Source organism: Apteryx rowi, unplaced genomic scaffold (assembly GCF_003343035.1).
Source record: "Apteryx rowi isolate R43461 unplaced genomic scaffold, aptRow1 scaffold_65, whole genome shotgun sequence".
Classification (NCBI taxonomy): domain Eukaryota; kingdom Metazoa; phylum Chordata; class Aves; order Apterygiformes; family Apterygidae; genus Apteryx; species Apteryx rowi.
The window spans coordinates 1,634,341-1,661,589 of record NW_020450927.1 but is presented as its reverse complement, the minus strand read 5'-3'; the positions used below and the strand labels follow the sequence as shown (position 1 = coordinate 1,661,589).

The 27,249-nt window shown below is 52.2% G+C and overlaps 2 protein-coding genes across 3 annotated transcripts; one reads left to right on the top strand and one right to left on the bottom strand.

Moving 5' to 3' along the window:
* Nucleotides 1-880: 880 nt before the first annotated feature.
* On the top strand, nucleotides 881-21,049 carry LOC112975037 (ADAMTS-like protein 2). The gene is made up of 18 exons (XM_026084650.1): nucleotides 881-897; nucleotides 4,970-5,167; nucleotides 7,316-7,391; nucleotides 7,897-7,999; nucleotides 9,020-9,165; nucleotides 9,895-10,018; nucleotides 11,295-11,375; nucleotides 11,796-11,971; nucleotides 12,263-12,692; nucleotides 13,404-13,824; nucleotides 14,673-14,779; nucleotides 15,794-15,920; nucleotides 16,466-16,679; nucleotides 17,087-17,242; nucleotides 17,680-17,850; nucleotides 19,802-19,978; nucleotides 20,640-20,784; nucleotides 20,905-21,049. Exons 1-18 carry the CDS (start codon nucleotides 881-883, stop codon nucleotides 21,021-21,023), a joined length of 2,988 nt encoding a protein of 995 aa, XP_025940435.1. The 3' UTR covers nucleotides 21,024-21,049.
* A 645-nt stretch (nucleotides 21,050-21,694) lies between these two features.
* Nucleotides 21,695-26,874, bottom strand: FAM163A (family with sequence similarity 163 member A). 2 transcript variants are annotated; one of them, XM_026084776.1, is made up of 4 exons: nucleotides 26,786-26,874; nucleotides 26,398-26,634; nucleotides 25,814-25,928; nucleotides 21,695-24,797 (listed from the first exon to the last, which is right to left on the bottom strand). In XM_026084776.1, exons 3-4 carry the CDS (start codon nucleotides 25,904-25,906, stop codon nucleotides 24,399-24,401), a joined length of 492 nt encoding a protein of 163 aa, XP_025940561.1. In that variant the 5' UTR covers nucleotides 25,907-25,928; nucleotides 26,398-26,634; nucleotides 26,786-26,874; the 3' UTR covers nucleotides 21,695-24,398. The 2 variants fall into 2 exon arrangements, with proteins under 2 accessions (XP_025940561.1, XP_025940562.1); XM_026084777.1 differs by having other exon boundaries at nucleotides 26,565-26,634.
* Nucleotides 26,875-27,249: the final 375 nt, after the last annotated feature.

The window sequence follows — 27,249 nt, the reverse complement described above, 5'->3', positions numbered from 1 at the left end:
GCCCCGGCCCCGACCCCGGCGCGGCGAGGGAGGCCGCCCCCATGCCGGCGAGGGTCCTGTCCCCCCGGGCCTCCCCGGCTGACGGGGAGACGCTGCCCCGGGGGGCGGCGCCCCTTCTGGGCCGAAAACGCACGTTTCTCCCTCTCTCCCGTCTCCCCTCCTCCTCCTCGCGCGGCCGGGGGCAGCCCCCGTGGCCTGGCCGCAGCGCACGTGTCTGCACCCCGAGCCCCCGCTGCCCCCACGAGGGACCTCCGCCACCCGGCAGCCCGGCCCCTCGCCGGGGCGCTCCCCTTCCCCCCGACACTCGCTCCGCGGCGGCTGCGAGCCCCCCGCCACTGCCTGCCCCTGCCGCAGGCCCGGCCGGCGGCGCCTCCTCCGTGGTGGCCGGGGGCCGCGGCCCTCGGGGCTCCGCGCTCGCCGGGGCTCCGCGCTCGCCTTCCCCGGGGGAAGCGGCCGGGGCGCCCCGCTGCGAAGGCGGCTCTGCCTTGCTAGAGGAAGAGGAGGGTCTTTTAGGCAAAGCCGCCGCTGAGGTGAGGCTATCTCAACGTGAGCCGTCTTAAACGCAGCGAAYGCCAGGCCCCGCGGCTTTCTCGCAGATGACCCGGGTTTGAGCGGCAGCGTGTCCTGTTCTGGGGCTGCCTTCGTTTTAAAGCTCAAATGCCTTGTTTGCACTGCGTTTTATCTTCGTAGACGCTCGTTGCCTCTTCTACGTGCCCCTTTGCTGCGGGGCTGAGGCAGAGAGAAGCTTTAGACAGAGCGAGCCAGGCYGAGCTAAAGAGGAGCGAAATCCTTCCTTCAGGCCTAGAGGAGCAGGTTCGGCTCATCAGCGCAGTGCTCAGGCCTTGGTTTCCAGCGATTCTCCCCGTTTTCCATGTACAACATGACGGTACAAAGAACGTAACAGAAATTCCTAGGTAGGGCAGGCAAATTTCTCCCTGTATGAAGCTAACGAGGCTCAGTACACTCAACACCTCTGAAAAAACAGTGGTGTAGATACTTCTTTCATACCCAACATATCGCTCCCTTCTTTCCTTTCACAGATTTCCAGCTTTTCTACCTGCATGCCTCAGGATAAGCGTGTTATCCCACTTGGAGGCAATGACTTATTTGGATCRAGTATTTTGTAATGAAGTGCAGCAGTTGCCTGTGAACTTTATGTCACTGCAGGATTAGAAAGAGGACTTCATAGTTCTCAGTTGGCTTCTGTTCACTGGCTTTCTAACTTGTTTCTCTTCTGCACCTCATTATACATCCAGATTTCTGTTGCTTATCTGCTGCAACAGCACCATCTTTAGCAAGCTTATTTTCCCCCAGGTTGGTGTTCTTCCTGATCTTGCAAAAATTAGTCTGCATTGCTCATTTTATCTCCTGGGTCCCCCCCATCATGGGAGGTTTCTTCTAAAATATCTTGTCTTGATTTTTCTAAGCAAAATTTGGTTTTGTGGCTGTGTCCGACATTGAATCTCTCATATAAACCATCTAGTCTACCCAAATACGATAAAACAATGATAGAATGAGAAATAACTTTAGCCAAACATCAGCTTTTTGTAAAACATAGGGCAGAATTGCTAATGGTAGTGTGTTTTCAGTGCTGTGGTAGAGTCTGTCACCACAGCTTTAATCAGAGTATGACACAGGGAACCCAAACCAGGTGGCTAAACATGGTCATTCATTTCCAAGAGTGTAAGATGAGAATCTCTTCTCCATTCCAGGCATTAAGGCATCTAAAGCTATTTAATATTTCAGTAAGTAGTGTGGTTTGCTGTAGAGAGAAGCCCTTAAGTAAGGGATCATGGAGATTTTTGGTAGAGGACATGCAGTCAGAAAAGGGCTGTGGAGAGTTTAATTTGTTTTCAGCTGCTACTTTTAATAGTCTTATAAGCTTTGACAACACTGAGCGGAGCAGCCTACAGCAACTCCTTCTGCATTTCGGTGGTAGATGGGGCCTCAAGGGATGTCGGACCTGCAGTGCAGAGATTCCCCCTCCAAGTTTCTCTAATAAGTACAACCAAATAGGGACGTTTGTCGTCTCTCTTCCTAGACAGCTTTTTCCTGGGGCACAGGCTCTTACGAATCTGAAGATTAGGCACAGCGATAAGCAATAAGGAAGGCCAGGCCGATGACAGTAATTGCGGTTATTTCCAGGTTTCTGGGAAAGCCATTGTAGCTTACAGCTGATCCAGAGCATGGCAGGGAATCGTTGGAGAATTTATTTTACCACTTTCAGCTCTTCAGCAAGCCTGCCTGGAGCACTGGTAGTGCATCAGTCCAAGCCCACCCTGCTCTGCAGGGCTGAAGCGCTGTGTTTCGGTAGCCTGTTTGGTGGGGGGAGAGAAGGGAAACAGCTGCTGAGTTGTTGGTTAGACAGAAAAAGCTTTTAGTGGTGCTGGCATAGAGACCGATGCTTCTGTGGTTGATATTGGCAAATCCAGCGACAGCCACAGATATTTCATCCTGGAGAAGCATCCTGCCCTCCCTTATCTTTTCCATCTCTGTGTAGGAGCGCTAGAAAGAGGGTTGCATGCATAATCCACTGCAGTGCTCCCTGCCCCCTCTGCACCAGTCCACAGAAGCTATACTACATGCTTTGATCCTTAAATTACAGCAGGTCAGGTTTTAAAGCTCTGCTCACGAGGAGGTTAGTCCCAAGAGGGGGACAGGAGGGTGACCCTCACCTGTTTGGTTGCGGGCCGCCCGTGTAGCTGTTGAGGCACTGACAGCACTTGGTTAGCCTCAGAGAGGAAGAACTGCAGCTGTGTAATCACCGCATGCCAAACCACAAGTGCCTCAGGGGAGATTCTTGCAGAGAGCACCTGGCTGAACGGCAATGTGGTCTATTTTCTTGTAATTTCCAGCCCTTATATTTCTCTTCGCCTAAGGAATAGTACCTAATCCTCTTACCTCCTTTAGGCAGAGCCCTCATCCAAGCCTAGGCAGAGCCACCGTATAAACACCGGACCTATGCCCTTTTTCTGCTCCGGTGCTTCTAGCCTGCTCTGTTTCTTCCCCAAACCTCGACCCTGCYGATGCACGCTCAGCCTCCCTGCATCCAGGCAGAGCAACCAAGAGCAGTAACCCTGAACAGGAGCCAACAGCTTTCCAGCGCTGCGCCTTAGCTAATGCCAGGGAACAAAATGTGCCTTCTCCCTCTCCAGGCACCCTGGAGCACCCTGGTGCCTTGGCAGCCGGCGGGGCTGGCGGCTCTTGTCTCGTTAGCCCTCTTCCCCCAGGCAGCGGCAGCTCTCTTGCGCTTGAGAGTAATAGGGTCTGTGGATTGTCCTGCAAATACACAAAATCTTTTCCATCTCCAGGGTTAGGTCAGGAGGACGGGGTACTTCACTCCCCTTTGTGGTTTCCCTTCTGTCTTGTCTCACCTGGTTGGACTGTAAGGTCTCTGGAGCAGCGCTCTCTTGCAGGCCCCAGCTACGCTGATTTTTATTACTGCTGCTAGAGCTGCATAAATGCTACACTACTGCTTTTGGTCCGCATGCCTTCCCTCTAGGCAMTCCATGAGCCTCATGGTGCTCTTGACTACTTAGTCACGTGGTAAGACACCAGCTTTGATTATAGATGTGAGGTCTTGCCCCAGCTATGCTGAGCTCTCCACACGAGCACCAGATAAATCACCGTCCTTCTCCCTTCTGACAGTGGCGAAGGGCTCTCCCTCCACAGGCCTGGAGATGCTTATCATAGAGGAGTGTGGAAGGGGTCAGGGAAAGACTTTAACTGAAAATACCTTACAATAAGTGACCTTTAATTTCTTCCCTTTGTAACTACAAAAGCTACATAGTCATCATTTCCATTTATAGGCTGATAGCACAGTCAGGCAAAAACTCTCCTAGGACAGAGGTTGAAATGAGCATTTGGCAAAAGCAAAAAAGGAATATTTGAAAACTTTTTTTTTTTTTTAATTTGCTTTTTCTCTCTATCAACTTAGCTGCTAGCCACAGTGTTTGGTCTCTGTCAGACAAGTCAGCTCCATCCAGAACATCCAAGTACAGCTAAGAATTTAAGCTGTATTGTTTTTACTGTGATCACTAAAAAGATAGATCATAAGGTAACATAGTGCTTTTTTGCAACAGAGTAGATTACTTTCAATATGCTCTGTCTGTGGCATTATCACCAAGAAGACGCACTCTGCACACTTCAACCATGCTAAGTTACAACTTACAGCTGTTTTTATGCAAATATCATTATCCCCTCTGCCCAGAGGATGTTCTGTTGGCAGATGGTGTAGAAACGATGAGTTCACAGGCAGGAGAGATTAGACTACAAGATGAATARCGCTTCAATTTTATTACACCATAAAAGAGCATCAAGCCAAGAGACAGTCGACCAAAACAGTGAACTGAGCACATTTAGCGATGAGCAACCCTTGCTGAGTTTTCTTTCACATCTATCAACTATGTTTTGCAGATTTGCTCTTCACAAAGGGACTGCCAGCCATAGCGGCAAACCAGCACATTTTGCTAACAGTAACATTGATATAACTTCCCTGTACTCCCCTATTTTAACATAACAGACTTTACACACACAGAAATTATTCATTTTCTTCTATTAATACTAGAACATTGTCAGCATTTTCAGCTGGATAAATCACCTCCAATCACTGTGCTGTGCTAAACTCAYGGCTGTGTTCAACACCATTCACAGCTGTATTTCAGTAAACAGCCAGCAAGTTCCTCCATGTGYGAGTCTGCAAAGATCTCTGGGAGCTTTTAGGCCATCAAACATAAAAAAGGAAGATGTTGCCATGAAAAAAATCTAGCTAAAACATAGAAGCACTTACCTGGTGGGAAATAGAGAGCCACAGCCAACAACAACCTGCTGCAGTGATGGCTTTAGGGCAGGGAGACCTCAGCTTTGCCAAATTTGTCTTTCAGGAACGAAGCGTTTGCCCACGCGGTAGTCTCTGGGCTGGGTGTGCAGGAAACTAAAGCAGGATAACGGCAGCAGGTTCACCTCGCAGGCGGGGTGGCCGGGGGAGGCAGGTTCTCCAGCCAACCGTCCTCTGTTTCCGTCAGGACAGTAGTGAGGCAGCAGATGGAGCTGGCCCCTGGGACGAAGAGGTCACCAAGTGGTGGGGAGAGTGGAGCTCCTGGTCCACCTGCTCCCGGTCCTGCGGTGGAGGTGTGATGTCTCGGGAGAGGCACTGCTTGYGGCAGAGGTGAGTCGCATCCTGGGAGCTGCCCTGGCCTGGGTGCAGGAGCTGCCCCCTGGTTCACAGGGTCGCCCATGATCCCAAGGACGGGGGCCGCTGCCGTGGGACAGGCGGTGAGCGGTTGCGGTGGGGACAGTTGACATGAGAGAAGCACCCTGCGAGTGGGGCAGGCCCTGTAACATGTCCCTCAGCCTGGCTCATCTGATGGGGAGCAGGGGCTGCTCACTTTGTGGGGCCTGTGGGAGACTTGAAGGGCTTCTGGGCTGGAGGAGATGAGCTTTATTATACCTCCGCTTTCCTTCACAAACCCCAACTTACTGCCGCTGTTCTGCCCAGCCTGACCCCGATTTGTAACCAGCTCCTGTGCTTAGGATGTGGCTGCATATTCCCAGACACCTTCTGGGGACTTGATTTACTCCTGGCAGCAGCCAGCTCAGCTCCGTCTCAGCAATTTCCCCTCCTTATTGCCTGCAGAGCTTGCAAGGTTTCTTTCCCTATCATTTATCTGACTCCATCACTTGACAGCATCTCCCTTTGTCACCTACATCTCCGTTTGTCCCCTTCAGCTACCACAGCCATGGTGTTTGCTGAGCAGGTCTGTGGGAGCGGGGAGAGCTGGGGAGCTTCAGCTGCCCAAGCTCCCACCATTGCCTGCTGGGTCGGCCCGCCACCGAGCCCTCCTCGCCACAGCGGGGGCACCAGGCTATCCTGCTGCGCCAGGCTCCGGAGACATTAATGAGAGCCGGCGTCCCCAGGGAGCCCAGGGGGCTGCTCGGCTCCTTTCCTTTCTGCATGAGTGCACTCCTGAGCGGAGGCAGCTCAGACCAGGCCCCCTCCCGCTCCCCTTCCTTCAGAAGAAAAGAAAACTGCTTTTATGTGGGCTGGCTGGCAGCATAATGAGGGTCCGGATGTGCGGAGGTACTGTCCGCCTGGACGCAGCCTCACCATTAACGAGGCTTGCCGACGTCTCCGACCCTGCTCCTCCTCCCCAGCACGCATGGCCATTATGGGAAACAGCAGCCGGGAAGRAGCCTGGGGCTTTCCCGTGCCCCTACCCTACCAGAGCAGCCTTTCTGCTCTTTGCCTGCCTCAAGAAGAGAGATCTCCTCCCAGTTCGGCTTCTACTCTATCCATGACCCCCCAACCTGGACAGGGAAGGGCTTTGCTGTGGAGTCTTACTCCAGAATTTAAGCCTGAATTTAAAAATAAATAAATAAATAAATAAAACCCAGCCAAAAGGTTTCTGTAGCTTAAGGAAAGCAGCTTATGTGTGAGCCAAGCATGCCCAATGAAGCAATTTCTGCCYGAGTCTGCAGGCAGCCTCTTCTTCAGCTGAAAGGGATGGCAATTTTGAAACCTTATGGTGCAAAGTTAGGCTTTGTCTACACTGTGTAAAGTACTGCTCTGAGGAATAGCTGCACTACCCCTGACCAGTTCAGCTTAAATATGTCTACATGGTGCTTCTTTACACAGCGCACCCTAAGTTTCCAGTACTATTAACCCATTGTCTGCTGCTGACCTTTACAGAGAGCACATTGCCTTAATCTGTAGTCTCAGCAATTCTCCCCACATCTTCTCAGCTTTCAAGAATTTTTTAGCCTTTGCATCAGCCAAGGACTCCTGCATCCCCAGACAACTTCTGATGGCCTTGAGCTAAAGCATCAGGTGTTGAGAAACTTGATGGGCTTTGGTCCATCATCAGCACAAAGTCTTTCCTGCTAATTTTTTGAGGTAGCCAGTCCCCATGAGAGGTGCYATCTCTCTGCCTACTGCCTAGTGAGTCCTGAAATCACTGGTCACTGCAAATCATGGGTGCTTCCATGGGAATGGTGGATCATCAGTATCAATTGACCTTTTGTCACATCAACCCTTCTGGAGCTCAGAGGTGAAAGGAGACAGCATAGTGATACTGCAGATGCTCCCCTTATGCCCAACCTGCCCCAAAGCAAGAGTAACCTAAAATCAAAGTCCACCCAAAAGCACTGAAAATGTGTTTCACAGGAAATGGCTAATCCAGATCCAGAAAGCTTTGTGCTGATAAAATGCCTGCCTTGCTTCACCCGATTACGTCAGGCCTGACTTCTCTATCATCCTCAGTGTCTTAGTACTTCACAATCCTCCAACTCATTACTGCTCGCTCTCTCTGCTTTGCAGGCTCCAGATGCCCCAGGGAACAAACAGCACCATGTGTGTTGGCCAAGCCAAGCACTACCAGCTCTGCCAGCAGCAGGTGAGAACCACTTCCAGCGCTGCCGGGTCCTCACCGGGACATGTGGAACTCAGGGTGCCACACTTGGAGCTGCAAGAGCACCTGCACTCAGGATGCGACTGGTCTGTCWGAAGAGTGCTGACAAAGGGTGTAGTCCACTCCTGGGGCAGTTGCCGGTGTGCCTTTAAACACATGGGAAACAGGTTCTACTCTCTGTGAAAGGTGGCAAAAGGATATAAAAACATGTTTTGTTGGGAGAAGTTCTTCTAATATGCTTTTTTCTTCCCTGCAAGTAATTTTTGCAGGATTTAAATAAACAGCTGTCTGAGGGGCCCTTAGAGATGGAAGCCTGGCCTTGCTGCCTACTAGCTGCTGGCTAYTGCAGCACCTCAAAGACCAACACTGATTGCCCTCTTCCAGGGTGGACAGGACATCTGCATCCTCCAAGAATGCAGTTGGGACAAGCAGTTGTCACAAGCGTAGCTATGCCATAGGGAGCTTTTGATCATGTTTATTCCCTCCACAGCCCTGCCCAGCCAACACGGCAAGCTTCAAACAACAGCAGTGCTCCAGTTTCAATGCCAAAGCCTTTGGGAAACGCTACTACCACTGGATGCCCCTTTATCCAGGTGGGTCTCCACAGCCTCCATACAAAGACAGGGGCAGGGGATCAGGGTGAGAAAGCACCCTCAGGATCGTCTCAAACACAGGACGGGAGAGGGRAAGGTCACAGGGGACAAGAGATGGGCCCTACTGGCTGGTTTGGAAGTTTCCCTATGCTCCATGCTTTGAAGGGATCATTCCCTGTCTCTTCACAGAGCCACTCCACCCAGCCAGGCCTCCTCCCTCACCACATCTGCTCCTGCTTTGGATCCTACCTGAGCAAGCACCAGTGTGCAGACAGGGCGCAGGCTTCTCTTGAGCTGTCTYGGCTACCCAGCAATCATCTTGGCAGAGTGTGTGTTCACTCTCTTCATGCCTTCTCCCAGCTTGGCTGCCTCTGTCACCCAGCATGCCTTCCCATGGGTTTGGTGGTGGGTTATTCTGAACAGGAGGCACAACCATTTCCTGCACAGAGGAGACAGAGACCACCAAATTACTTCACCTGGGTTGCCACATGGCTCCTGAGGCCCAGATTCAGTTCACCTGAGATCTGACTTTCTTGCCAGACCTGCCTGTTTCACTCCTTCCATTAACTGCAGAGGGGACACAGAACATCTACACCTCTAGGTTAAGTTGCTCAGTTGGATGGGATGTAGCTGGCCACAGCCTCACACAGCTGTCAGCTCTCTCACAGGTTTTGCTTGCTCTCGTGTATTTATGCACAACCTGGGATCCACTGATGTGGAGCCACACGTCTGGCACAGGGAACGGCAATGYGTAGGGGAGAGGCTGTGGCAAGGAGAGGGTTTGCCACCAAGGCAAACTTCTGCTTCTTCCCTTCTGCTAGGCATGGTCCCCAGCTGCAGCCTCATACCATGACCCCTTTACCACCACAAGATCTGTAGCCTTGGGGTCTCCTCTTTGGAAGCAAGAACCTCCCAGAGGACATCAAATCAGCAATGTAGATAAGAGGAAAGTCCCCTTCCTTGCTGCCCATCTCTGATCACTTTGACCTGCCTGGTGATTTTCTGTCTTTGTTCCTTCAGATGACTACACCAGTATCTCCAACAAACCATGTGACCTCCAATGCACCACCCAGAGTGGAGAGAGGCAGCTGATGGCCCAGGCACAGGATGGTACCTCCTGCAAGGACAGAACCTATCAAGGGGTCTGCATCAATGGGAAGTGTGAGGTGAGGCCCTGGAAGGAAGTGCGGGAGTTGGGAGCATAAGCACATGGCTGGAACTCCTGATCATCACAAGGCYGAGGGCCCCAGCAGGGAAGTGAAACTGAGGCCTGCCATGGAGTAATTACACGCACCTGTGGATGCCTATGGACTAGAACAGAGCACAGAGGCTCACGCAGAGGACATTAGATACATCCACACATTCCCRCTGTGTGACAGCACTTTCCTCCCAGCACAGAGAAGACTAGAATSCCAGGTTTGTTTTCATAGTCATCCAACATTGCAAAAATCTTTCATCTGATTTTTCCCTCATATTGCAAGGATGRAAGATGGGTGTATACAGTGTTATGTAGAGAGGAGCCTTACAACCTCAGATACGCCTGCCTTTGTTGCAGCATCTCCTGGGGGGTGATGTTGTATGTCAGTGTTTCAGTGAGAAGGATTKCCCAAAAGGTAGAGACAGAAGGAACCAAAACAGCTTCCCTAATTCTTATTCCATTCACCTCTACACACAAGCCCCTGGCCATGTTCAAGAGCACAAGGTAGACAGTCACAAGTTACGCAGGTGAATTTCTGCAGTGACTGGATTCATTTGCTCATCATTCCTCTCCAAGCTACCCTACATCCAGACCTAGAGCCTCTCATAAAGAACATGGTAGCATTTCCTTGAGAAGACCYTGACCTGTAGAGATGAGGTGGCCCCAGGAAACCCTCTCTTTTTTTTATTCTTTGCAGCCAGTTGGGTGCGATGGGAGCCTGTATTCRCCCCGGACGATGGACAGATGCAGGGTGTGTGGAGGGGACGGCAGCACTTGCCACCGTGTCTCGGGCAGCTTCCGAAAGGGAATCTCACAGATAGGTACTCCCTGCTACCGCAGTCCAGAGACTTCACCTGCTGCTTCTTACCACCAGCTAACATCAAGGGTGACTGGTCTGAACCTGGGTAGGAGTTTCCCAGCTGCTTGGTGGAAARAACTGAAGAATGCCACCCCTGCTAAAATGTCTGTATTTTGTCCTTTCAGCTTAATCATCAGAGGACGGTGGTTTGATGTGCTATGTATTAGGTTGGCAAGGTTTACCTTCACCTCTTTATGATAGGAAGCAGCTGGGGATCTATTTGTTCTTATTGATTTGGGCATCTTGCCCRCATCAGATGATGTGAACAGGTCAATGAATCTTCTTTTATTTGTGCTATGAGTTCATTGGAAGCTTAAGCTCCTGTGTTGAGGGTCACATCATTTATTTCAACTCCTGCACTTGGTCTCCTTCTTTCCCCAGCCCTATAGCTGGCACAGCTGAGGGACAGTCTCTTGCAACCTCATGGTCCATTCCTCCACCCACAAAAGGAATAGATTGTGGTGTGGCCATGCTCATTAGTAATTAATTAACTGTGGTTTTGGGATGTTCTGGAACATCATTTCATGTTGTTGTTCCACTAGTCTACCTCGCTCTCTACAGACACTAGACCAGAGAAGCACTCGGGCCGCTTTCTATAGCGGGAGTAATGGTGCTAACCCCTCTAGCAGTACCGATACAATCCTTGGCCTCTCGTTCCAGTCCTCAAAAGTCTTACAGAATGGGCGAGACCTGACTTCCTAATAGGAAAGACAGGCTGGCAAACCATGCAAGTTCAAGAGCCTTCTTATTTCCTCTCCCTTTGAAGGCCAATTTTTATGCTCCTCTTGAGATAAACTCTATTGAGTCAGGAGCTGAGGAGACCTCCTTTTCCCTCCAGTCCCTCCAGACACTCTTTTCCCTCCAATGTTCAGCATCAGTCTTGGTCAGTGGTAAGCTTTTTCTGTGCTCTTGGCAGAAAGAGCATGAGAGTACATTTATTAACACACCTAAAGCTAATCTATTATACTTGTTCAATTCCTTCCTGTCCCTTCCCCTAGCAGTGCTCGGACTGAGCCTTAGAGACCTATAATAGTGATATGTAAAAAGACTTCAGAGGAGAGCTAGGATTAGAACTCGTGACCTGGCACAACATGCATGTACACTATTAGCATCCTGCCCTTGGAGGGCAGCACTGCCTTGCTACATGCACACTTATCTCATGAACTGCTTTGGTTACCTAGAACTTTTTATTCTGTCCTCATGGTTTTCTGACCCTCTTTTCTGTTCCTGTTTCTCAGGTTACGTGTTCATCACCAACATCCCTGCTGGCGCCACAGATATCCTCATCATTGAGCGCAGGAAAACAGAAAACATCCTGGGTAAGCAGAGGAGAGGGATGGACATGGAGATCCAAGTTCAGCTGCCTGGGAGGTGGGAGGMGGGCTCTGCTCACACTCATCTGTGCTGTGGGAGAGCTGGATCAACAAGCATTTCCAGGGCAACATAGGGGCACTTCATCTCTCCAAAAACCAAGGCTATCACATCTCAAGAATTTGGAAACCAAGCTCGCTATGAGCAGTTCCTGCCATGAAGACTCTTGTTGGAGAGGAAAGTGAAAGCACCAGGCATTGGATGCCACTGATCTGACCAGGCATGGAAGATGAACGCTGAAGGGCCTGCAGTTCTTTGTTTTCTGGAGGGCTTTTCCTGGTGATGAACTGTCTGCTCTCCTCAGTGCCATTGCAGTCCCGCTGCTCTGCGTGGAGTGTCACATTTGTCCCTTTTCTCTCTCTTTGAAGCACTTGCAGATGAATCCGGGCATTTCTTCTTCAACGGCAACTCCGCCATTGACAACCCCCAGAACTTCAGGGTAGCTGGCACGATCTTCAAGTACCGGCGGCCTTCGAGCCTGAACTCGGATGGGCTGGAGTATATCATAGCTCATGGGCCCACCAACCAGTCTCTGAATGCCATGGTATGTGGGGAGCTAGTTTTAGGCTTTCCTGTCTTGTGTGTCCATTTTAGAGCTCCCAGAATTGTGAGCCTCCCTCAGACAAAGGGAATATTAATCTAGTTCCCAAGTCAAGCCTGAGCGTGGAGGCAGCTGAGGAAGCCAGATATTGTCTTGAGGGGGTTTCCTCTTGGGTTTACGAGAATGCTTTCTCCCCAACATCCATCACAAAGTGGATGTGATTAAAAGAGATCTCTGTGAAATATACGTCCTTAAAATAAAAAGGATTTCGTTTTCTTTCCCTGTTGCCTCCAGTACTATAACTTTAATGGGAAAATGCCGCACATAACTTATGACTACACTGTGCCACGAACACCAGCTCTCCAAACTGCAGCCCCTACTGTTGACGCACCTCTCTATCATCACCTACCAGAGACCAGCCAGAACCAACCCATTCCTGCAAGCTCCCGAGCTGCCCAGGACTTCAATGCCACATGGCTCTCCCTGTCRCCAGATGACACCAGTGAACAGCTTCCTCTAGGAGAAGGGCATGAAGATTTAGGCTTCAGCCACCAGRATTTCTTCCAGACTAACTCTACCAGTCAGCCTCAGGACTGGGGCTGGGAACAAGGTGGAGAGAAGAAGGAGAAGTATGACTTCCAGATAAGACAGGTCTACCGTGCAAACACAGCAAGAGAGGAAGAAGAGGAGGAGGCAGCAGCAATTGATGGAGAAACAGAGTTGGGTTGGTTGCTTTGTTTTTCCTTGACTCCCAAGTCTTCACCCATTGAAAGTGGACATCCCACAACATTCAGCTCTCATMTTCTTGAAATCTAGGGTGGCTTTCCGATCAGGGCAGACAGTAGGAAAAGATGATTAACGGCATGGGCGGAGACTGTCAGGGAGCAGCAGGGGCCAGTTGCTCYCTGAGGAAAGGGAAGCTGAGGGCAGCCACAATGCAGGCCAGGCAGTGCCCTCTCCAGAAAGGTGCAATCCTACAGCACCTGAGCCTGGTGAGCAGGGCAGGGTGGTGACAGCAACAGATCCTAGCAACAGTCCAGTGATCATCAGGCAAAAGCAAGGCAAAAAGTCTGAGGTCAATCTGGGAAACCCAGACAAATCAGGAACAGGACTGGGAGAAAAGTACACCAATAACATAGCTCATGCCAGGACTAAAGGCCCAGGCCTGAGCTTAARTGGAGTTCCTGGGTCATGGGCAGAGAGTGTGTGTGAGGATCCCAGGTGAGGCTTWTTGGTGCACTTAGGGCCCTGATAGCAACTTATGATCCTGAGTCCAAACACTCAATGTTTTTTGCCTTATTAGGTATCACTAAACCACATGCTAAAGTGTAAGCCATCCAAGGTGGTTGAAGACCTATTTGGCCCTCAGTCTCCTTAATACACTCAAGGTAGAGGATATTTTACCCTCATAAGCATCCCCATGTTTTTCCTCTAGCCCTCAGATTCAATCAGATTTCCATCAGCACGGCCATACCCTACAGCATGAGGAGTCCCGAGCTCTCAGAGAACAGCCGCGTAGCATCCTCCAGGCTTCGTCTCTTCAGRCGGCTGTGTCACCGGGACCCACACAACACTGCCTTCTGTAGGGAGCTGCAGCACCTGGCTGCAAGGCTGGCCCGGAGGAACTCCACAGCAGGGCTATGGAGCGAGCTGCCTGCCCAGTGGCCACARGGCCTTCACAAAGCACCGGCCCGTAAGAACTTGCTGGAGGACTTGAAGGTGGAGACATTCACTGGGAGTCAGGGGGAAGCAGCTAACTACAGCTTGATGGCGTCTGTGGAGAGCCCTCTGCTAGGTGCCAGCACTACCGCGGACATCAGCCAGGCAGAGCCTCTGCAAGCCCCTGGCACTGAAAGGTGGCACTTGATATCCAGGGCAAAACAGGAGCATGGTTAGCTGGGGAGGGAAGGTCAAGCCAATCCTCTGATAGTCTCGCTGCTGTCCTTGATGTCCCCGTTTTCCAGTGTCTCTCCATGGCAGCTGTTGTAGATGCTTCACCAATGGTGTGTCCACYGAAGATTAATTTGCACAACTCCTGGCCTGACACAGAGCTCCCAAAGCATATTTGCTGGCCCCCCTCCTTCTTAGGGATCCACATAATTGGGTTTTGAAGGATCTGTGAGGCCAACATTAACATGATTGTAGAGATGGCCAGGARTCTATAGCATGTCACGTACACACCCCTGCCCTCACATCCTGCCCCATTCTGTCCCATTCCTCTGCATGCACATACCTCTCTAACTTCAATAAGTCTCTGACAGGAAACTGAGGACCAACTTTAAACATCTCTGGCAAGCCACATGTGAACTTTCCCTACTGCATTATGCAATATTAAGAGGGGTCTTGCTTGGGCACCCCTTTTGAATCTAATGTGATACCTTTCAAAGTGATCATATGAACAGAGGCTGAGGGCTCCCACGTGTTCCAAGTGCAATGTCTACAAGTCTCACTAAAAACTGCATCCTCTCAGAGGGATGTTGACCCATGGCCAGTCAYAGCCTCGCTGGTTGAATTCAGGAGGCAGATCAGGGATTTACACTCTCTGTTTGTCAGTGATCTATCTTGCCCAAGGTGGGGGAGATGGGGATGGAGAGCAGAACCACTGGGTTCATTCCYCTGTCTTCAAAGAATGTCAGGAGAAAATTAATTCTGCTTGCATTTGGTGTCCTGCAGTAGATACTTCATACTTCTCCTTTCTCCACAGCAATGAGTTTGACGTGAGTCCCGTGGGCCATGACGATATCAGCTTGGCTGACATGTATCGATGGAAGGTCTCAGCTTATGCCCCTTGCAGCTCCACATGCACATCAGGTAGGTTTGGCATTAGGGCTTCACAGCCCTTCCCTGGGAAGTCCTCACTTCTAGTTCAGCTGAGAACTGGAGCCTCCAAAGTGCTTACAACACTGAGTCTGTTCCTGTCTTCTGCAAAATCACAAAGGGGCAGTTTCTTAAAGATAGGAATCTAAATAGCTTTGAAGACCTGGTGCTTATTTTCAAGGCTGGTTTCCACTGGGAGACATCCATATGAGAAAAGCTGTCACATCTAGTACCCGCATTTGCAATTGCAGTAAATGGTAATGGCGAAGAAACAAATCTTGTCCAATCACAGTCAGGACCCAAAGCTCTGAATAGTACTATAGTCCTTTAACAGTGAGTCTGTTCTCCAGGTCTCATTCACGTCTTCCACTAGTATCAGACCTGCTTGAAAATGACGAATAGTGAGCACGATGAAAGCTTGGTCTGTGTCTGGATGTGACACAAGCCAAGCTTAACTCCTACTGGCATAATACTGGAATAAAATTCATTGGTCTGAACAAGTGACCTCCTGTARTTTGAATCCACATACTGGCCTCCAACTTCTTTGCCATTTGCTTCCCTCCATATATGGTAACTGGAGAGGGCAGATGTGTTTTTGTGGAAAAACAGGACATTTTCAAGTTCTATTGGTCTGAAAATGGCATCCTGAAGTGACTGACTTTTGCAATGGTGCCAGCCTGAATTTCCATGCTTTTGAGGTTGGCATCTATTTTCCTTCCCAGGATGGGAAGGCAGAATGACAGCTCTAAGAGGAGTCTGAGGAGAGAAGAAACCTGTCTATAGCATCTGGCTGATTTTTGTCTTTAGCCTTTTATCAGTTCGTGCCTCTCCTAGGAGACTGATCATGTGAGGTCCTTTTTGGCTGCTGAAGGAGAGAATACTGGTATTTTGAAAATGGCAGGTGGAAGTTCAGATGCAGTGAGCACTCTCCAATAATCTAATCATGGTGGGAGGAGGCTTTTGGATCTGATGGAGCCTGACCAAGAGAAGTTCTTGATTATCCAGCAGGTATCAGTGCCTCCTATGCAATGTGTGTCCGATATGATGGAGTGGAAGTGGATGAAACATACTGCGATGCCCTAATGAGACCAGAACCTACTCACGAGTTTTGCACAGGGAGAGATTGCCAGTCCAGGTGAGTGGAAGTGACTGAGCCCCAGTTGCACATCCCATCTGCTGGACACTGATGTATAGAGGGAAGAAGCAAAGGTGGGGCTGGCATGACCCCATCGCTAACAGGCCTATCTTGCTCTAGGAGCTGTGGGTCACCCCAGTGACTCACAGTGGGGAGCACTGGTTGAATAAACTAATAGAGCCCATCACAACCTGAGCAATCAGCTGTCCATGGGGACAACATATCTTTGTAATCATCATTTTCTGCTCAAAATATACAGCCATTTCTGGACTGAAAGGTATGCTTAAACACCTAAACCCATGTATCCCCACATAAACAAAAAGAGGGAAGGAATTTACTGCGTTGGCATTACCTGCTAAGGGCAAAGTCAGCTCTCAGGACCAGACCTCCTTAACACAGATGCATGCATGAGGAGCAGATTGGTACCAGCAGTTACTGTGGCAGGGAGTCCCAAGCCTGCATACGTACCCCAGCCACCCTGTGTCCCAGGGCCCCCTTACCTGGGTTTTGCTTTGTGCTTTCTCTCCTGGGGACTGCTTGAGGAGATGGGAGACCAGCCGGTGGAGCGAATGCTCCAGGACCTGTGGAGAGGGCTATCAGTACCGAACCGTGCGCTGCTGGAAGATGCTGGCTCCAGGCTTTGACAGCTCTGTTTATGATGACCTCTGCGAGTCAGCTGGGCTGGCCAGGCCCATGGAGAGGAAAGCCTGCAAGAACACGGCCTGTGGGCCCCAGTGGGAGCTCTCCGAATGGTCTGAGGTAGGCAGCAAAGGGTCTTTGATCCCAGAGTTAAGCAGCCAGGGGAATTCAACTGAGGGTAGATGGAGAAACTGTGGCCTGGAGACAGAGAGAAGATAAAACCCACATCTTCAAATAAATCCCTTCCATTGACTTCCCATGACCCATTTGAGACTGGGGCAGGAGAACTGCCCAAGGACTCTATATAGCAGTCCAGGCCTCAGCATCTCAGAGCATTGGAGTGCTAGGACCCAAAGAAAGTAAGCTGCAGAGATAGAGACAGACCCACCTTTCTCTTTGCCTGCTCAGGTCCTTCTTCTCTCTGCTAGTGCAGCAGGAGCAAAATGGAAGGAGGCATTTGCACCTTGCGTTTTCTGTTCTTTGCTCATCCCCCTTGCTCTGTTTCTGACTCTGTGTGGCCTTTGCAGTGTTCAGCCCGGTGTGGCATGCAGGGGACGATGAAGAGGGAGGTGCGCTGCTCAGTAGAAGCACCCCTCTGTGACGAGTCCCGAAAGCCCAGCAGCGAGAAGGTATGCACAGGCCCACCCTGTGACCGCCGCTGGATCGCCTCGGACTGGGGCCCGGTGAGTGCAGAGGGGCTGCCTGTCCTTGCCCCAGATGCAGGTGACACAAGGCAGGCAGGAGGGAGGTATCAGCTCTGGAGCAGATGGGGCAGGCACATTGCTGCTCTCCTTCAGCTTTCATCTGGCAGAGGCTGAGCTAGAGAAACCATGTTGCTCTGCAGTTTTGCCTCTGCCTGTCCACACGCTGTGAATTTTGGTCAGCTGTGAGGTGAGCAAATACAAATCCATTCGAAAAATCTGGGAAGCTCTTGGCACCTGGAGACAAGGGACTCAGATGGAAACCGCTGACCTGACATGCCTCTACAAACTGCTGGGATCGAGTGCCACAACCCCAGTAGCAGAGCTAGACTTCAAATTCAAGTCTTCTGGCAACCACTGACCCCTCCTCTCCTCCTGCCTGCTTCCTGCTGTGTCTAAATGCCCTTTATTCCTCCAAGTGCTCAGGTTCGTGTGGTGAGGGACGCATGAGCCGCTTCATCGCGTGTCGCAACCTGGAGGGCAAGGTGATTTCTGACTCACAGTGCGACCCAGCTGCCAAGCCCCTGGCCGTCCATCCGTGTGGTGACAAGAACTGCCCTGCGCACTGGGTGGAGCAGGAGTGGGACCAGGTAAAGCCAGGCACAGCCCCATGGCCTCAGCCCTCCTCCCCCGAGCATCCGTCTTCAGTATCTGCCTCCCTCAACAGAGAGGGGCAAGACACGCAGCCTGTTTTACCTGGGCTCCCAGAGAGAGAGAGCAGGAGCGGGTGGTGTAGTCACTGCTGCCTCTGCTGAATCGGGGGTCTCTTTCCACCCCACATCCCATAGGAGGTGGTGGGCACCCAGCTTCCTTGGCAGAGCAGCGCTGTACCCTGTGACCTCCAACTGCAGATTCACGCGCTCATCCTGCCTCCTTCCAGAGAGGGGGAAGGAGTGATACTCTTGCTTGTCCCTGTACCCTGTAGGCCACCCCAAAGTCTGTGGCACTTGCTGCCTTCCCTGGGACCTCCATTGGAGGGCAGCAATGTCCCAAGGAAACCATCCTCCTCTCCCACTCCTGACTCCCAGCAAGGACCCGGCAGTTACAGACACCACAGCAGAGCTCTTCAACCAAAACCTACACCGATGGCCCCGAGATTTTGGTCCCACCACTAAACAGAAAGCTGCAACAAAACCAACCTCATCTCTGATAAGTAAGAGCTGGAGATAAGCCTGAACCACAGCCCAGGTCCCTGCCCTGGAAAAGACATCCAGCCTGTGAGCATTTGTTTGTCTCAGGTCTCATAGCCCAGTGAGCATGRCCCATCTGCCCCCCCCCCCACATGTGGGTGAGTGATGGTTCTCTGCTGCCCTACTCCCCCTCTTTTGCTCAAGGCCTTGCAGGATTGTGCCAGTTACAAGCCGGTCCAAATCTCCAGAAGGAGCATGCTGATACATTTGTTAGATTTGGACTTTGCCTTATAAAGACCCGAGCAAAATAGGAATTCATAAATCACTAAGGAGGAAGGGTGCTAGCTTTCTAAGGAACCAGTGAAACAGCAAAGCCCCATTCCCTCCATCTGTAGTAAAACCCTGCTCTACTTTTGCTACCCCTTCTTACCTGCTGACAGCATTCAGCTGAGTCTCCCTCCAGCGCTGGTAACTAGCACAAACTGATTAAATCTGTGGACCCATGGCAGTCCCATAACCCCTTCTTGCCCTGGTCTGTGGTGTGGGTCACTCACTGTTCTGCAGTGCAGTTTTTCAGCTGTTGCTAGGCTATTAAACTCTGCCTGAACTCTGAAAGGCCAGCTGAGCTCCTCATCCTGGTGCATGCTAGCTTCTTTGCCTTTGCCATATTCTCCCAGGTGGTTGATTAGCTCTTGATGAGCCATTCACAGGGTGACTAAGGGGGGATGCAAACCAGCTTCCTCCCTCTGCGGCTATGCTAGCCCAGCTTGATGGAGAAGGGCACAAAGCAGTGAAATCTCAAACCAGCAACGGCCATCAGGGAGCAGAGCAAAGCTAGACTCAGATCTTCCCTCCTGCTGCCTGCATGCTTCTCCTAGCATTGTCCTAAGACACCAAGCCCTCCCACCTAGGCAAGTACAGCTTTGGGCTGAGCAGTACATGTTCATGCAAGTAACCTGCAGTGCACCAGTTTGGTCCCCTTGGCCCCAAGCAAAGCTTGTCATTGCACCCAGATGTCAACCACAGTTGCTGCACAAATACATTACTGTGTACCTGACTTACATGGTCTTTGAGGACATGGATGTATATGAAATAAGACAGAAAGAACTCTTGTAGTCTTGCTTTGGCTGCTCAGGTCCCTTGTGGTAGCTACTTTCAGGCTAGCCAAGCTGAATTTGACAGCCCCAGCRCTGGCTAAACACTAATACCAGCTCCTGTCCCAACTCTCCAAGAAATTCAGCTCCTTTGCAGACACCCATCACTCCTGTGACCTGAGAAGCACCAGCTCCACTGGTGTTAGCACAAGCACTAAGTGACTTGCTTTTGAACAAGATGGTGTCTTATCTGCAACCTGATGCTCTGCAGCTGAGAAGCATCATTCATTACCTGGCCATTATGTTCTCTTTCTCAGTGTGATGCCACCTGTGGGCGAGGAATGAAGACTCGGGTTGTCTTGTGTGCAGGCCTGGAGAACGGCATGTACAGGGAGTACCCTGAGAAGCGCTGTGAGGCCTTTCAGAAGCCTGAGGAGCAAGCTGCCTGTTTCAAGAGACCCTGTTCAACATGGTTCACTACCTCCTGGTCTCAGGTAGGGCTTGGGATGCAGAGAGAGGTGGCCTCATAACCTAGGCTGATGGAGCATGAACTGCTTGGAGCACTGAGGATTTGTACTGCCCAATCCTTCTGTGTGCTACATTAGGACTGGACAGGCCCATGAGCCCTGCTCTTTTGCAGTCCAGACAGCCGATGGAGAGACTGGTACATACTAGCTGAAGAAAACCTTAGAGCGTGTAGATTATTGCCTCAGGCAAGACCATGACCATGCTGCAGCCGATACAACCCTGTCCCCTCCCTCTGCTAGGAGTCCATGTTCTGTCCTCCTCCCCTGCTTTCCCTTCATTTTAATTGCTAAAGTGTTTAGGGAATCAGGGGACAGGGGACACTGCGGCTGGCTCACAGCAGCTGTTTTGTCCATCTTCAGTCACAGCATCAGTGTCCAAAGCAAAAACCATTCTAAGTTGCATTAAAGAAATGAAAGCAAACTCTTTTGTCACCCTGCCCGACCCCCAGCTCAGACTGGCTCTCTTCCAGCAATGAGAGGGAAGTGTGGGTTTGAGACCAGTGTGTCCTCCTCAGGAACAGTCACCAAAGCAGGAGACTGGGAGGCCTGACTGAAAGGAAACACTTGGGACCTGTAGGAAAGAAAGAAAATGCCTCTCTCAATCCCTTTCCTCTCTTGATCCCAACAGTGCAGCAAGACTTGTGGGGCTGGTGTGCGACTGCGTGAGGTAAAGTGTTACCAAGGGGAGGTGCTGGGTCAGGGCTGTGACCCCACTTCCAAACCAGAAGCCAGGCAGAGCTGCCAACTCCAGCCATGCCCCACAGAGGCACCAGGTAAGGCTGGGAGGGCCAGGAGAGAGAGGAGCCCTTGGGAGCCCTTTGCTCCATCCCCCTCTCAGCTGGGGGAAGCATGTCTCTGCTCTAACGCTTTCTGTGGGTGCTTCTGTCCCCCAGAAGATGACTGTGAAGACAAAGCGACGGCCAACTGCGTGCTGGTGCTGAAGGTGAAGCTGTGCTCTCACTGGTACTACAGGAAGGCTTGCTGCTGGTCGTGTCGGACCAAGTCACCCTGACTGCTGTCAGGCTGTACTTTCCTTCCAAACTCAGGGCAAGAGCCCCCGGAACCAGACTTTATCACATGAAGCCACCCCGCTTGGCTATGGAGCCAGTCCCTGTAGACCAGCCTGCTTAGCGAGGAAGGATTTTAGGACTTAGTCATCACCGTCCCCTCTCCACTGAGAGGATTTTACTTGAGACAAACCACCAGTTCCTACAAAGCTACTGAGAAGTGAGTTGGGAAGGCCTGTCCCTGCTGTCAGTCATCTCTGAAGAGCTCTTCCTCAGTGCTCTGGTAATTCACATGGCAGCCCCAACTAGGCCCACAACAGGGGAAGGTGGTGAGGCACAGAGGCCAGCCTGCAGCAGAGCCCAGATGGTAGCAGCAGCCACTCTGCTCTGCTCTGCAGATTTTTCTACTACAAGGTCAATATCCAAAACACACCAAAAAATTCTGTGTCACAATAAAGAGCTAAACTGTAAAAGCATTCATTTTTGGGCTGCATGCACCTAGGCCAGACGTGAGGGAGCAAGAAGGGCAAGAGAGGAAGGAAAGCAAAAGCAGGAAGGGTGGGAAGGACAAATCCTTGAGCCAGGACAGCTTCCAGGGCAACACTGCATAAATCCCATTTTGTGTTGCCTGCAAAAGGACAGAAACCACTCYTGTTTTGTATTTCAAAGTCCTCATTTATTTCTGACATTGTATTTGGACCCACAGCTGAGCAACAAAGACAGAATAGTAAGAGAAGAAATCTGAAGTGGAAAAAATCTGAGATTCCCTCCCTCCCCCTTCCTGTTCCCTCACATTCCCCAAAAGCTTAGACCCCATGCTTGGATCTCCCATGTTTCCTGCCCTTTTAGACTCACCCATTCATGTGTAGATGTGCCAGGCCCAGGGTTTCGTGTGTTGGCTCTGAGGATAATCCTCATCTTGGCCATCCAGCTACTCTGGAATTGCCTTGCCAGGTTTGGCACCTTGTTAGTTGGCAACAGGTTACACTTAATTCACATGCAATGAAGATGACGATACAGTTGCCTTCCAAAAGATTGGCTATGGAAGCCTTTCACCAGAAGGGTGACCCACAGAAACAAGAGCCCAGTGTGTTATCACCACCCTCTTGAGGCAACGGCCCAGCACATACTGCCGTGGCGGTGGGAAGCCTTGCTTCGCACCAAGAGGTAGAATTGGATGCCAGGACACGTAGCATCCTCGAGCTGGCTCTGTGCCACTGGCCAAGATGGTGCTTCAGGGTTGCCTGGCGGAGCRGTACAGGTGGGAGCCCACAGCTCACACTGTGGTACCTGAACTTCTTCTGGCTCCTAGCGGGGTGGAGGCTTAGCTGGGCAGATGCTCTAATGGGAAAGGATAGGATTCACTGAGTTAGCCAAGAAGAACAGTCAGAGACTATATTATCAGGGAAGAGTACTGTCTGGACAGGCAGCAGTAGGAGCTACGGACTATCAGCTAGTGCGATCCAGAGCACTTTGTTGCTACAGTCCGATTTTCTTCTTCCTGCCTGCCTGCAATGTGAGAGAATGTTTAAAGACCTGGTATCACTATTTGGAGAATTGAAAGAGACGCTGTAAAAGAGATGCAGCTAGACTGAGTCTCAGGATAATGGAAATACAGTGTCTTTCTGGTCTGGAGATGGTGAATAATGTTGGACAAAAGGCTGTGTAAATGGGGGCTGGGGAAAGGTGTTTGGGTTGCAAGGACCTTCATCATATCTAGTATTCATTTGGCTCCCTCTTTTCTGGTAGTCTGAGCAGAGGTGCCAAGGCACAAACCGGTCTAAAGTGTAAAGTAGCCTTTTGCCTGATAACATAGCTGACTGAGGCTCAGGCGACACGTGCCTTCATACCGAGACCTACTCTAGCTGCGCATAAATGGAGAAGTTAAGACCKGTCAGTTCAAATCCTTCTGTGAGCAGCAGGCCAATTTCAAAACTGTAGTAGTGAAAAAAAGCCCCACTCATATTTCTGGGCAGTTCTACCATATATTGCAAAAGTGGGGTAAGCATTTTCCTGCTATTACTGTTATTAACATCCATAAGGCTATGGGAATCTTTGCTGTCTGGGTCCCTCCTCCCTACCGTGAATGAGAAGTGCTCAGCAGACCCATCCTGCTTTGGTTGCTATGGAAGTGCCTGTGAATGATGGAGATGCCTTTTTAGTGATTTTTCACCTAATTTGATTTATGGAGGAAGAAGGAACTTTCCCACATTCATTTTTGCAGAAAGACAGAGTCACTGGCCAAGYTGTCATTACCGGCTGCAGAGCCGATGAACCCAGGCTCAAGTCTTGCATCCTCTTCTTCAGAAAGGAAAGGAGGGGTGCCCCATTGGAGGTCATAGTCCCAGCAAAGGAGGAAAAGTGACCTGGTGGTCTCCTCTGTTGCTGTGGAAAGCAAAAGCTGTCCTAAACACAATCTTCCTTCCAGCTTGCCAGAAATGTCAGRGTAATCTGAGGGCTTTGAATGCTGAAGGTGATCAAGACCGCAGTTCCTTAAGGGTGCAATTCTTCCTGTAAGTAAAATCTTGACATTTTCTATCGGCCCAAGTTAAAATCACTCCTAAGAAAGCTTGTGAAGATTAAAAGGCGTGGAGGCTTTGGAAGCAGAAGGATCAACCTGTGTCCATTAGCGTATGTGAGTAGTTTTGCCAGCTCCTTCGCCTCCCCTTGCAGTCATCTAAATTCATTTCCTCCAACTTCTTCAGTGTGTGTAAAGACTGAAGCAGGTGGGATAGAGTGTCCTATTTTACGTTCTAATACAAAAGCTAACCATTGATGGAAACTAATGCAGTACGAGGGGAGAAGAACGATCAAAACCTTTGCTTATTTGTTCTTCCATCAGTTAGGAGCACACGGTGTTGGGATTTTCCGCCTCTCTCCTTCCCTCTGCCCCGTTGCTGCCGTCACTGCTGGAGGCAGCAGCTCCCAGGATGTCACACGTTGCTCTGTGTGCTCGGTTCATCCATACCGGAGGCTGTGGGTATTGCCTTGGGTAGTGACAGGTAGGGTTGCTTAGTGTAGACACCGAAGACCTCATTCTAGGCTCGGGAAGTCTGGAAGGTCAGGGAAGTCTTGGATAGTTAGGTTAGTTTGTACTGTACATAGCCCTCATTAGACAAGTCCCTTCAGGAGATAGAGTAGAATAATAATTACACTTATTATGGGTTCAAGGATCACTGTTTTAACGTCGTCCTTTGACGTCTCTCTCATCTTCTTACCCATAAAGCTTAGCAGTGCTGGGCAGTTCAGCAGGAGGACTGTGCTGGTCTTGGACTGGACTACGGGGTCCTCTCTGCACGAACCCCCACAAATACAAGTGAAAAGCCCCTTCCCTCGAGCGGGTGTCTGCTTGGAGCACCCTGTGCTAGTGACGATGGTGATTATACTTCTGTACTGATAGCCCTCGGGTTTGGGAAGCTCTCGCGAAGGACGCCGTGGCGGCTCACCGGGTAGCTTTGGAGGGTCGCCATGCTGATGGGCTGCCCCATCTCCTTGTAGCACGTGGGCGTGTAGGTGATCCTCTCGCCCCCGTTGCGCACCATGTCGGCAGTCCGTATGTAAAAGGGGGAGCCGTAGGGGGAGCAGGTCGGGCAGTAGTTGTGAGCCCCTTGCTGGTTGAGCTCGTTGGGTGGGGACGCGGGGCTGCCCTGGCCATCCACGATGCGAGAGCTGCAGGCATTGCAAGTGCCGAGATGTGAGTGAGTGGGAAGGTCAGGCTCTTCCTCTTCCTCCTCCTCCTCCTCTTCCTCATCAGATTCATCYTTCTTGCAGCAGTAGTACTGGGCGCAAAGGAAAGGCTTTTGTCAGAAAGTGTAAGGCAGCCACCTCCACCCCCAGGAACCAGCTAACTCCCCCCACCCCAGGCACAACGGGCTAGAAAGGGAAGAAGGGAGAGACTAATACTCAGCCTTATCCATCACGCTTGACTACTCTAGCTTGAGTGAGGTCAGGCTGGGCTCTGCTTACCAGCAAAGAAAAATAACGAGAAAATAGCTGGTGGAAAAAGTRTTGCAATGAAACCGAGTGGGATTTGGCCCTCCCCTAGGTCTGTGCTCCAGGCAGAGCTTGTTCAGCTCCCCCACTCTGCAGCAGCCGGCTGGAGGGGAAGGCAAGGAGCTGGTGGGCAGATTTGGCTTCGCAGAGAGCCCTGCCACCTCCTTACACACCTCGTTCCCCCGCCAAAGAAACTCCCCGCTGGCTCCTTGCTGCTCAAGTTGGCTGCTTTGGCTGCTCCGCTCTGCCTGATCGATACCTGGGCCCTGCGGAGCAGCTGGCGCGGGGCTAACTCCGCTCGCGGAACTGCATGTGCTCTAGGACGCAGCTGCGGGGAGCTCAGCCGCCCCCCTGAACACACAGCGCAGCAGGGCTTGCGAGAAGCAAGGTATTTTATCGTGCCAGCTGGGAACAGCCCCAATAGCTGCTGTACTTTTCATCGCACGGCTAACTGCTGTGCGGCACAGGCATCGCATTAACTTTTAAGAAGACAGAGGTTGTAGCTTGCCATTGCTGAAAGCCTCCTTGACAAATGTACAGGGAAAAAAAATCTCCACCTAGTATTGCAATCCCAGCCAAGCCCACACCTAAATTAGCAAGTGCTGCAGATCCTCAAAAGCCTTAGGAGAGTCGCCCTGAGCCAGGAGGGGGAAAGGACATTCGTTCTCTGCCGCGCACTGGGAAAAGGGGTGTTTCAACTCCCTGCCCCTCACAGGCAGGGAAAACCCCACCAACATCCCTCCTATGCCAGCGGTTTAGGCGGAGGAACAGCAGCTCCGCTGGGGTTCGCGGGGCCGCTTACCTGTAGCCTACAGTAGCAGAGCACAGCAATGATGCACAGTAGGATCACCGTCGCTAGRATTCCCCCGGTGATAACAACAGTTCCCGCTGTCATCCGACCGGTTCTCCATCAAACTCTGGAGGGCAGGGCAAGGAGACACACGTCATCCCCGAGGGAGCTGAGAACCGGCAGCCTCRTGGCTAGGGAAGCCGGTCCTGCCGCTAGCGGGCAAAGGGCAGGGTTGCCGGAGGCGCCGCGCCTCGAGCTGTGTGGCCCCAAGCTCGGCCGGAGCGTGCCGAGAAGGCCCGAGACCCCCACGACCGTGGGCGATCAGCAGCCGTTTCAGCGTACTCACGGCATCCAGGGGCGGGCGACGCCGAGGTGCGACGTCCCGCACGCAGATCGCGCCCCCCCTCGGCGCCCGGGCTGCACGTGGGGCCCCTCGTCCCCCAGCCGGTGCTGTGCGCAGCAAGGGCAGGGGACGCTTGGCCGGGGCACAAAGTCCCCACGGGTCACACCTGAGCTGCGGGCAAAGCCACCGCTGAAAGCSTCCCTCCCTCGCAGCCGCAGGAGCGGCTCTGCTCGGGCATCCTCGTCGCACCCACCTTCCTCCCTCCCCACAGCCGGGAAACTAGCGGCCCCCRGCCCCGCGCGGCCTTTCGGAAAGCCGAGGCACGGCGCCGGGCTCCCTGTCCCTGGAGCTGCGAYGGGAAGCGTTGCCAGCCCGGCTCCAACGCGAGGTTTCCGGAAGGGGTTTCCCAAGGCGACCGACCCGCTCCGGCGGTGGGAGCCCCCGAGCGTTCACGAAGCGCCGCTTGGGTCCCGCGAAGGACGCGTCGGACCTGAAAGAAGCAGGGGGAGATGTTAGCCTTCGCCCACCCGGAGCCCTCTCCTCCCCGGACAGCTCGGGGCCGGCTGGCGCCCGGCGCTGCCCCGGCATCCCCCGTTGGCCCAGCTTTGGGGATGCTTCGCGGGATCCCAGCGGGCTCTTACCGGAGAAGGGCTGGCGAGGCGCCGCGGTCACGCCGGCCCCGGCGGAGACGGCTGGGACGGGCAGCTGTGCATGGCCCGGGCGGACGCGGGCGGCCCTGCGGGGGCGGACGGGAGGAGACAAAACGAGGCGTCAGCTCGTCACCCCGCGCCGCGTCCCGCCGGCCGGCGTCCCAGGAGCCCCCGGCACCGCGGGGAAGCGCCGGCACATCTGGCCCGGCCGCATTTCATTAGCGAAGCCTCYGCGCCTCCTCCAGAGCCGCGCTAATTGATAGGGCCCCAGCGCCAGCCGGTTGCCGGCTGCCGGGATCTAATTAACCGCTCAGCACACGGCCAGTAATTGATCGCGGGAGGTGGCGGCGCGGAGACGAGAATTGCCTAATTGGCTCCTCGGCCCCGGCGCGAGGGGTCCCCGCGCGCGGCAGCATCCGCCCGCCACGGCCGCTCCGGGCACGCGGGGCTCGCTC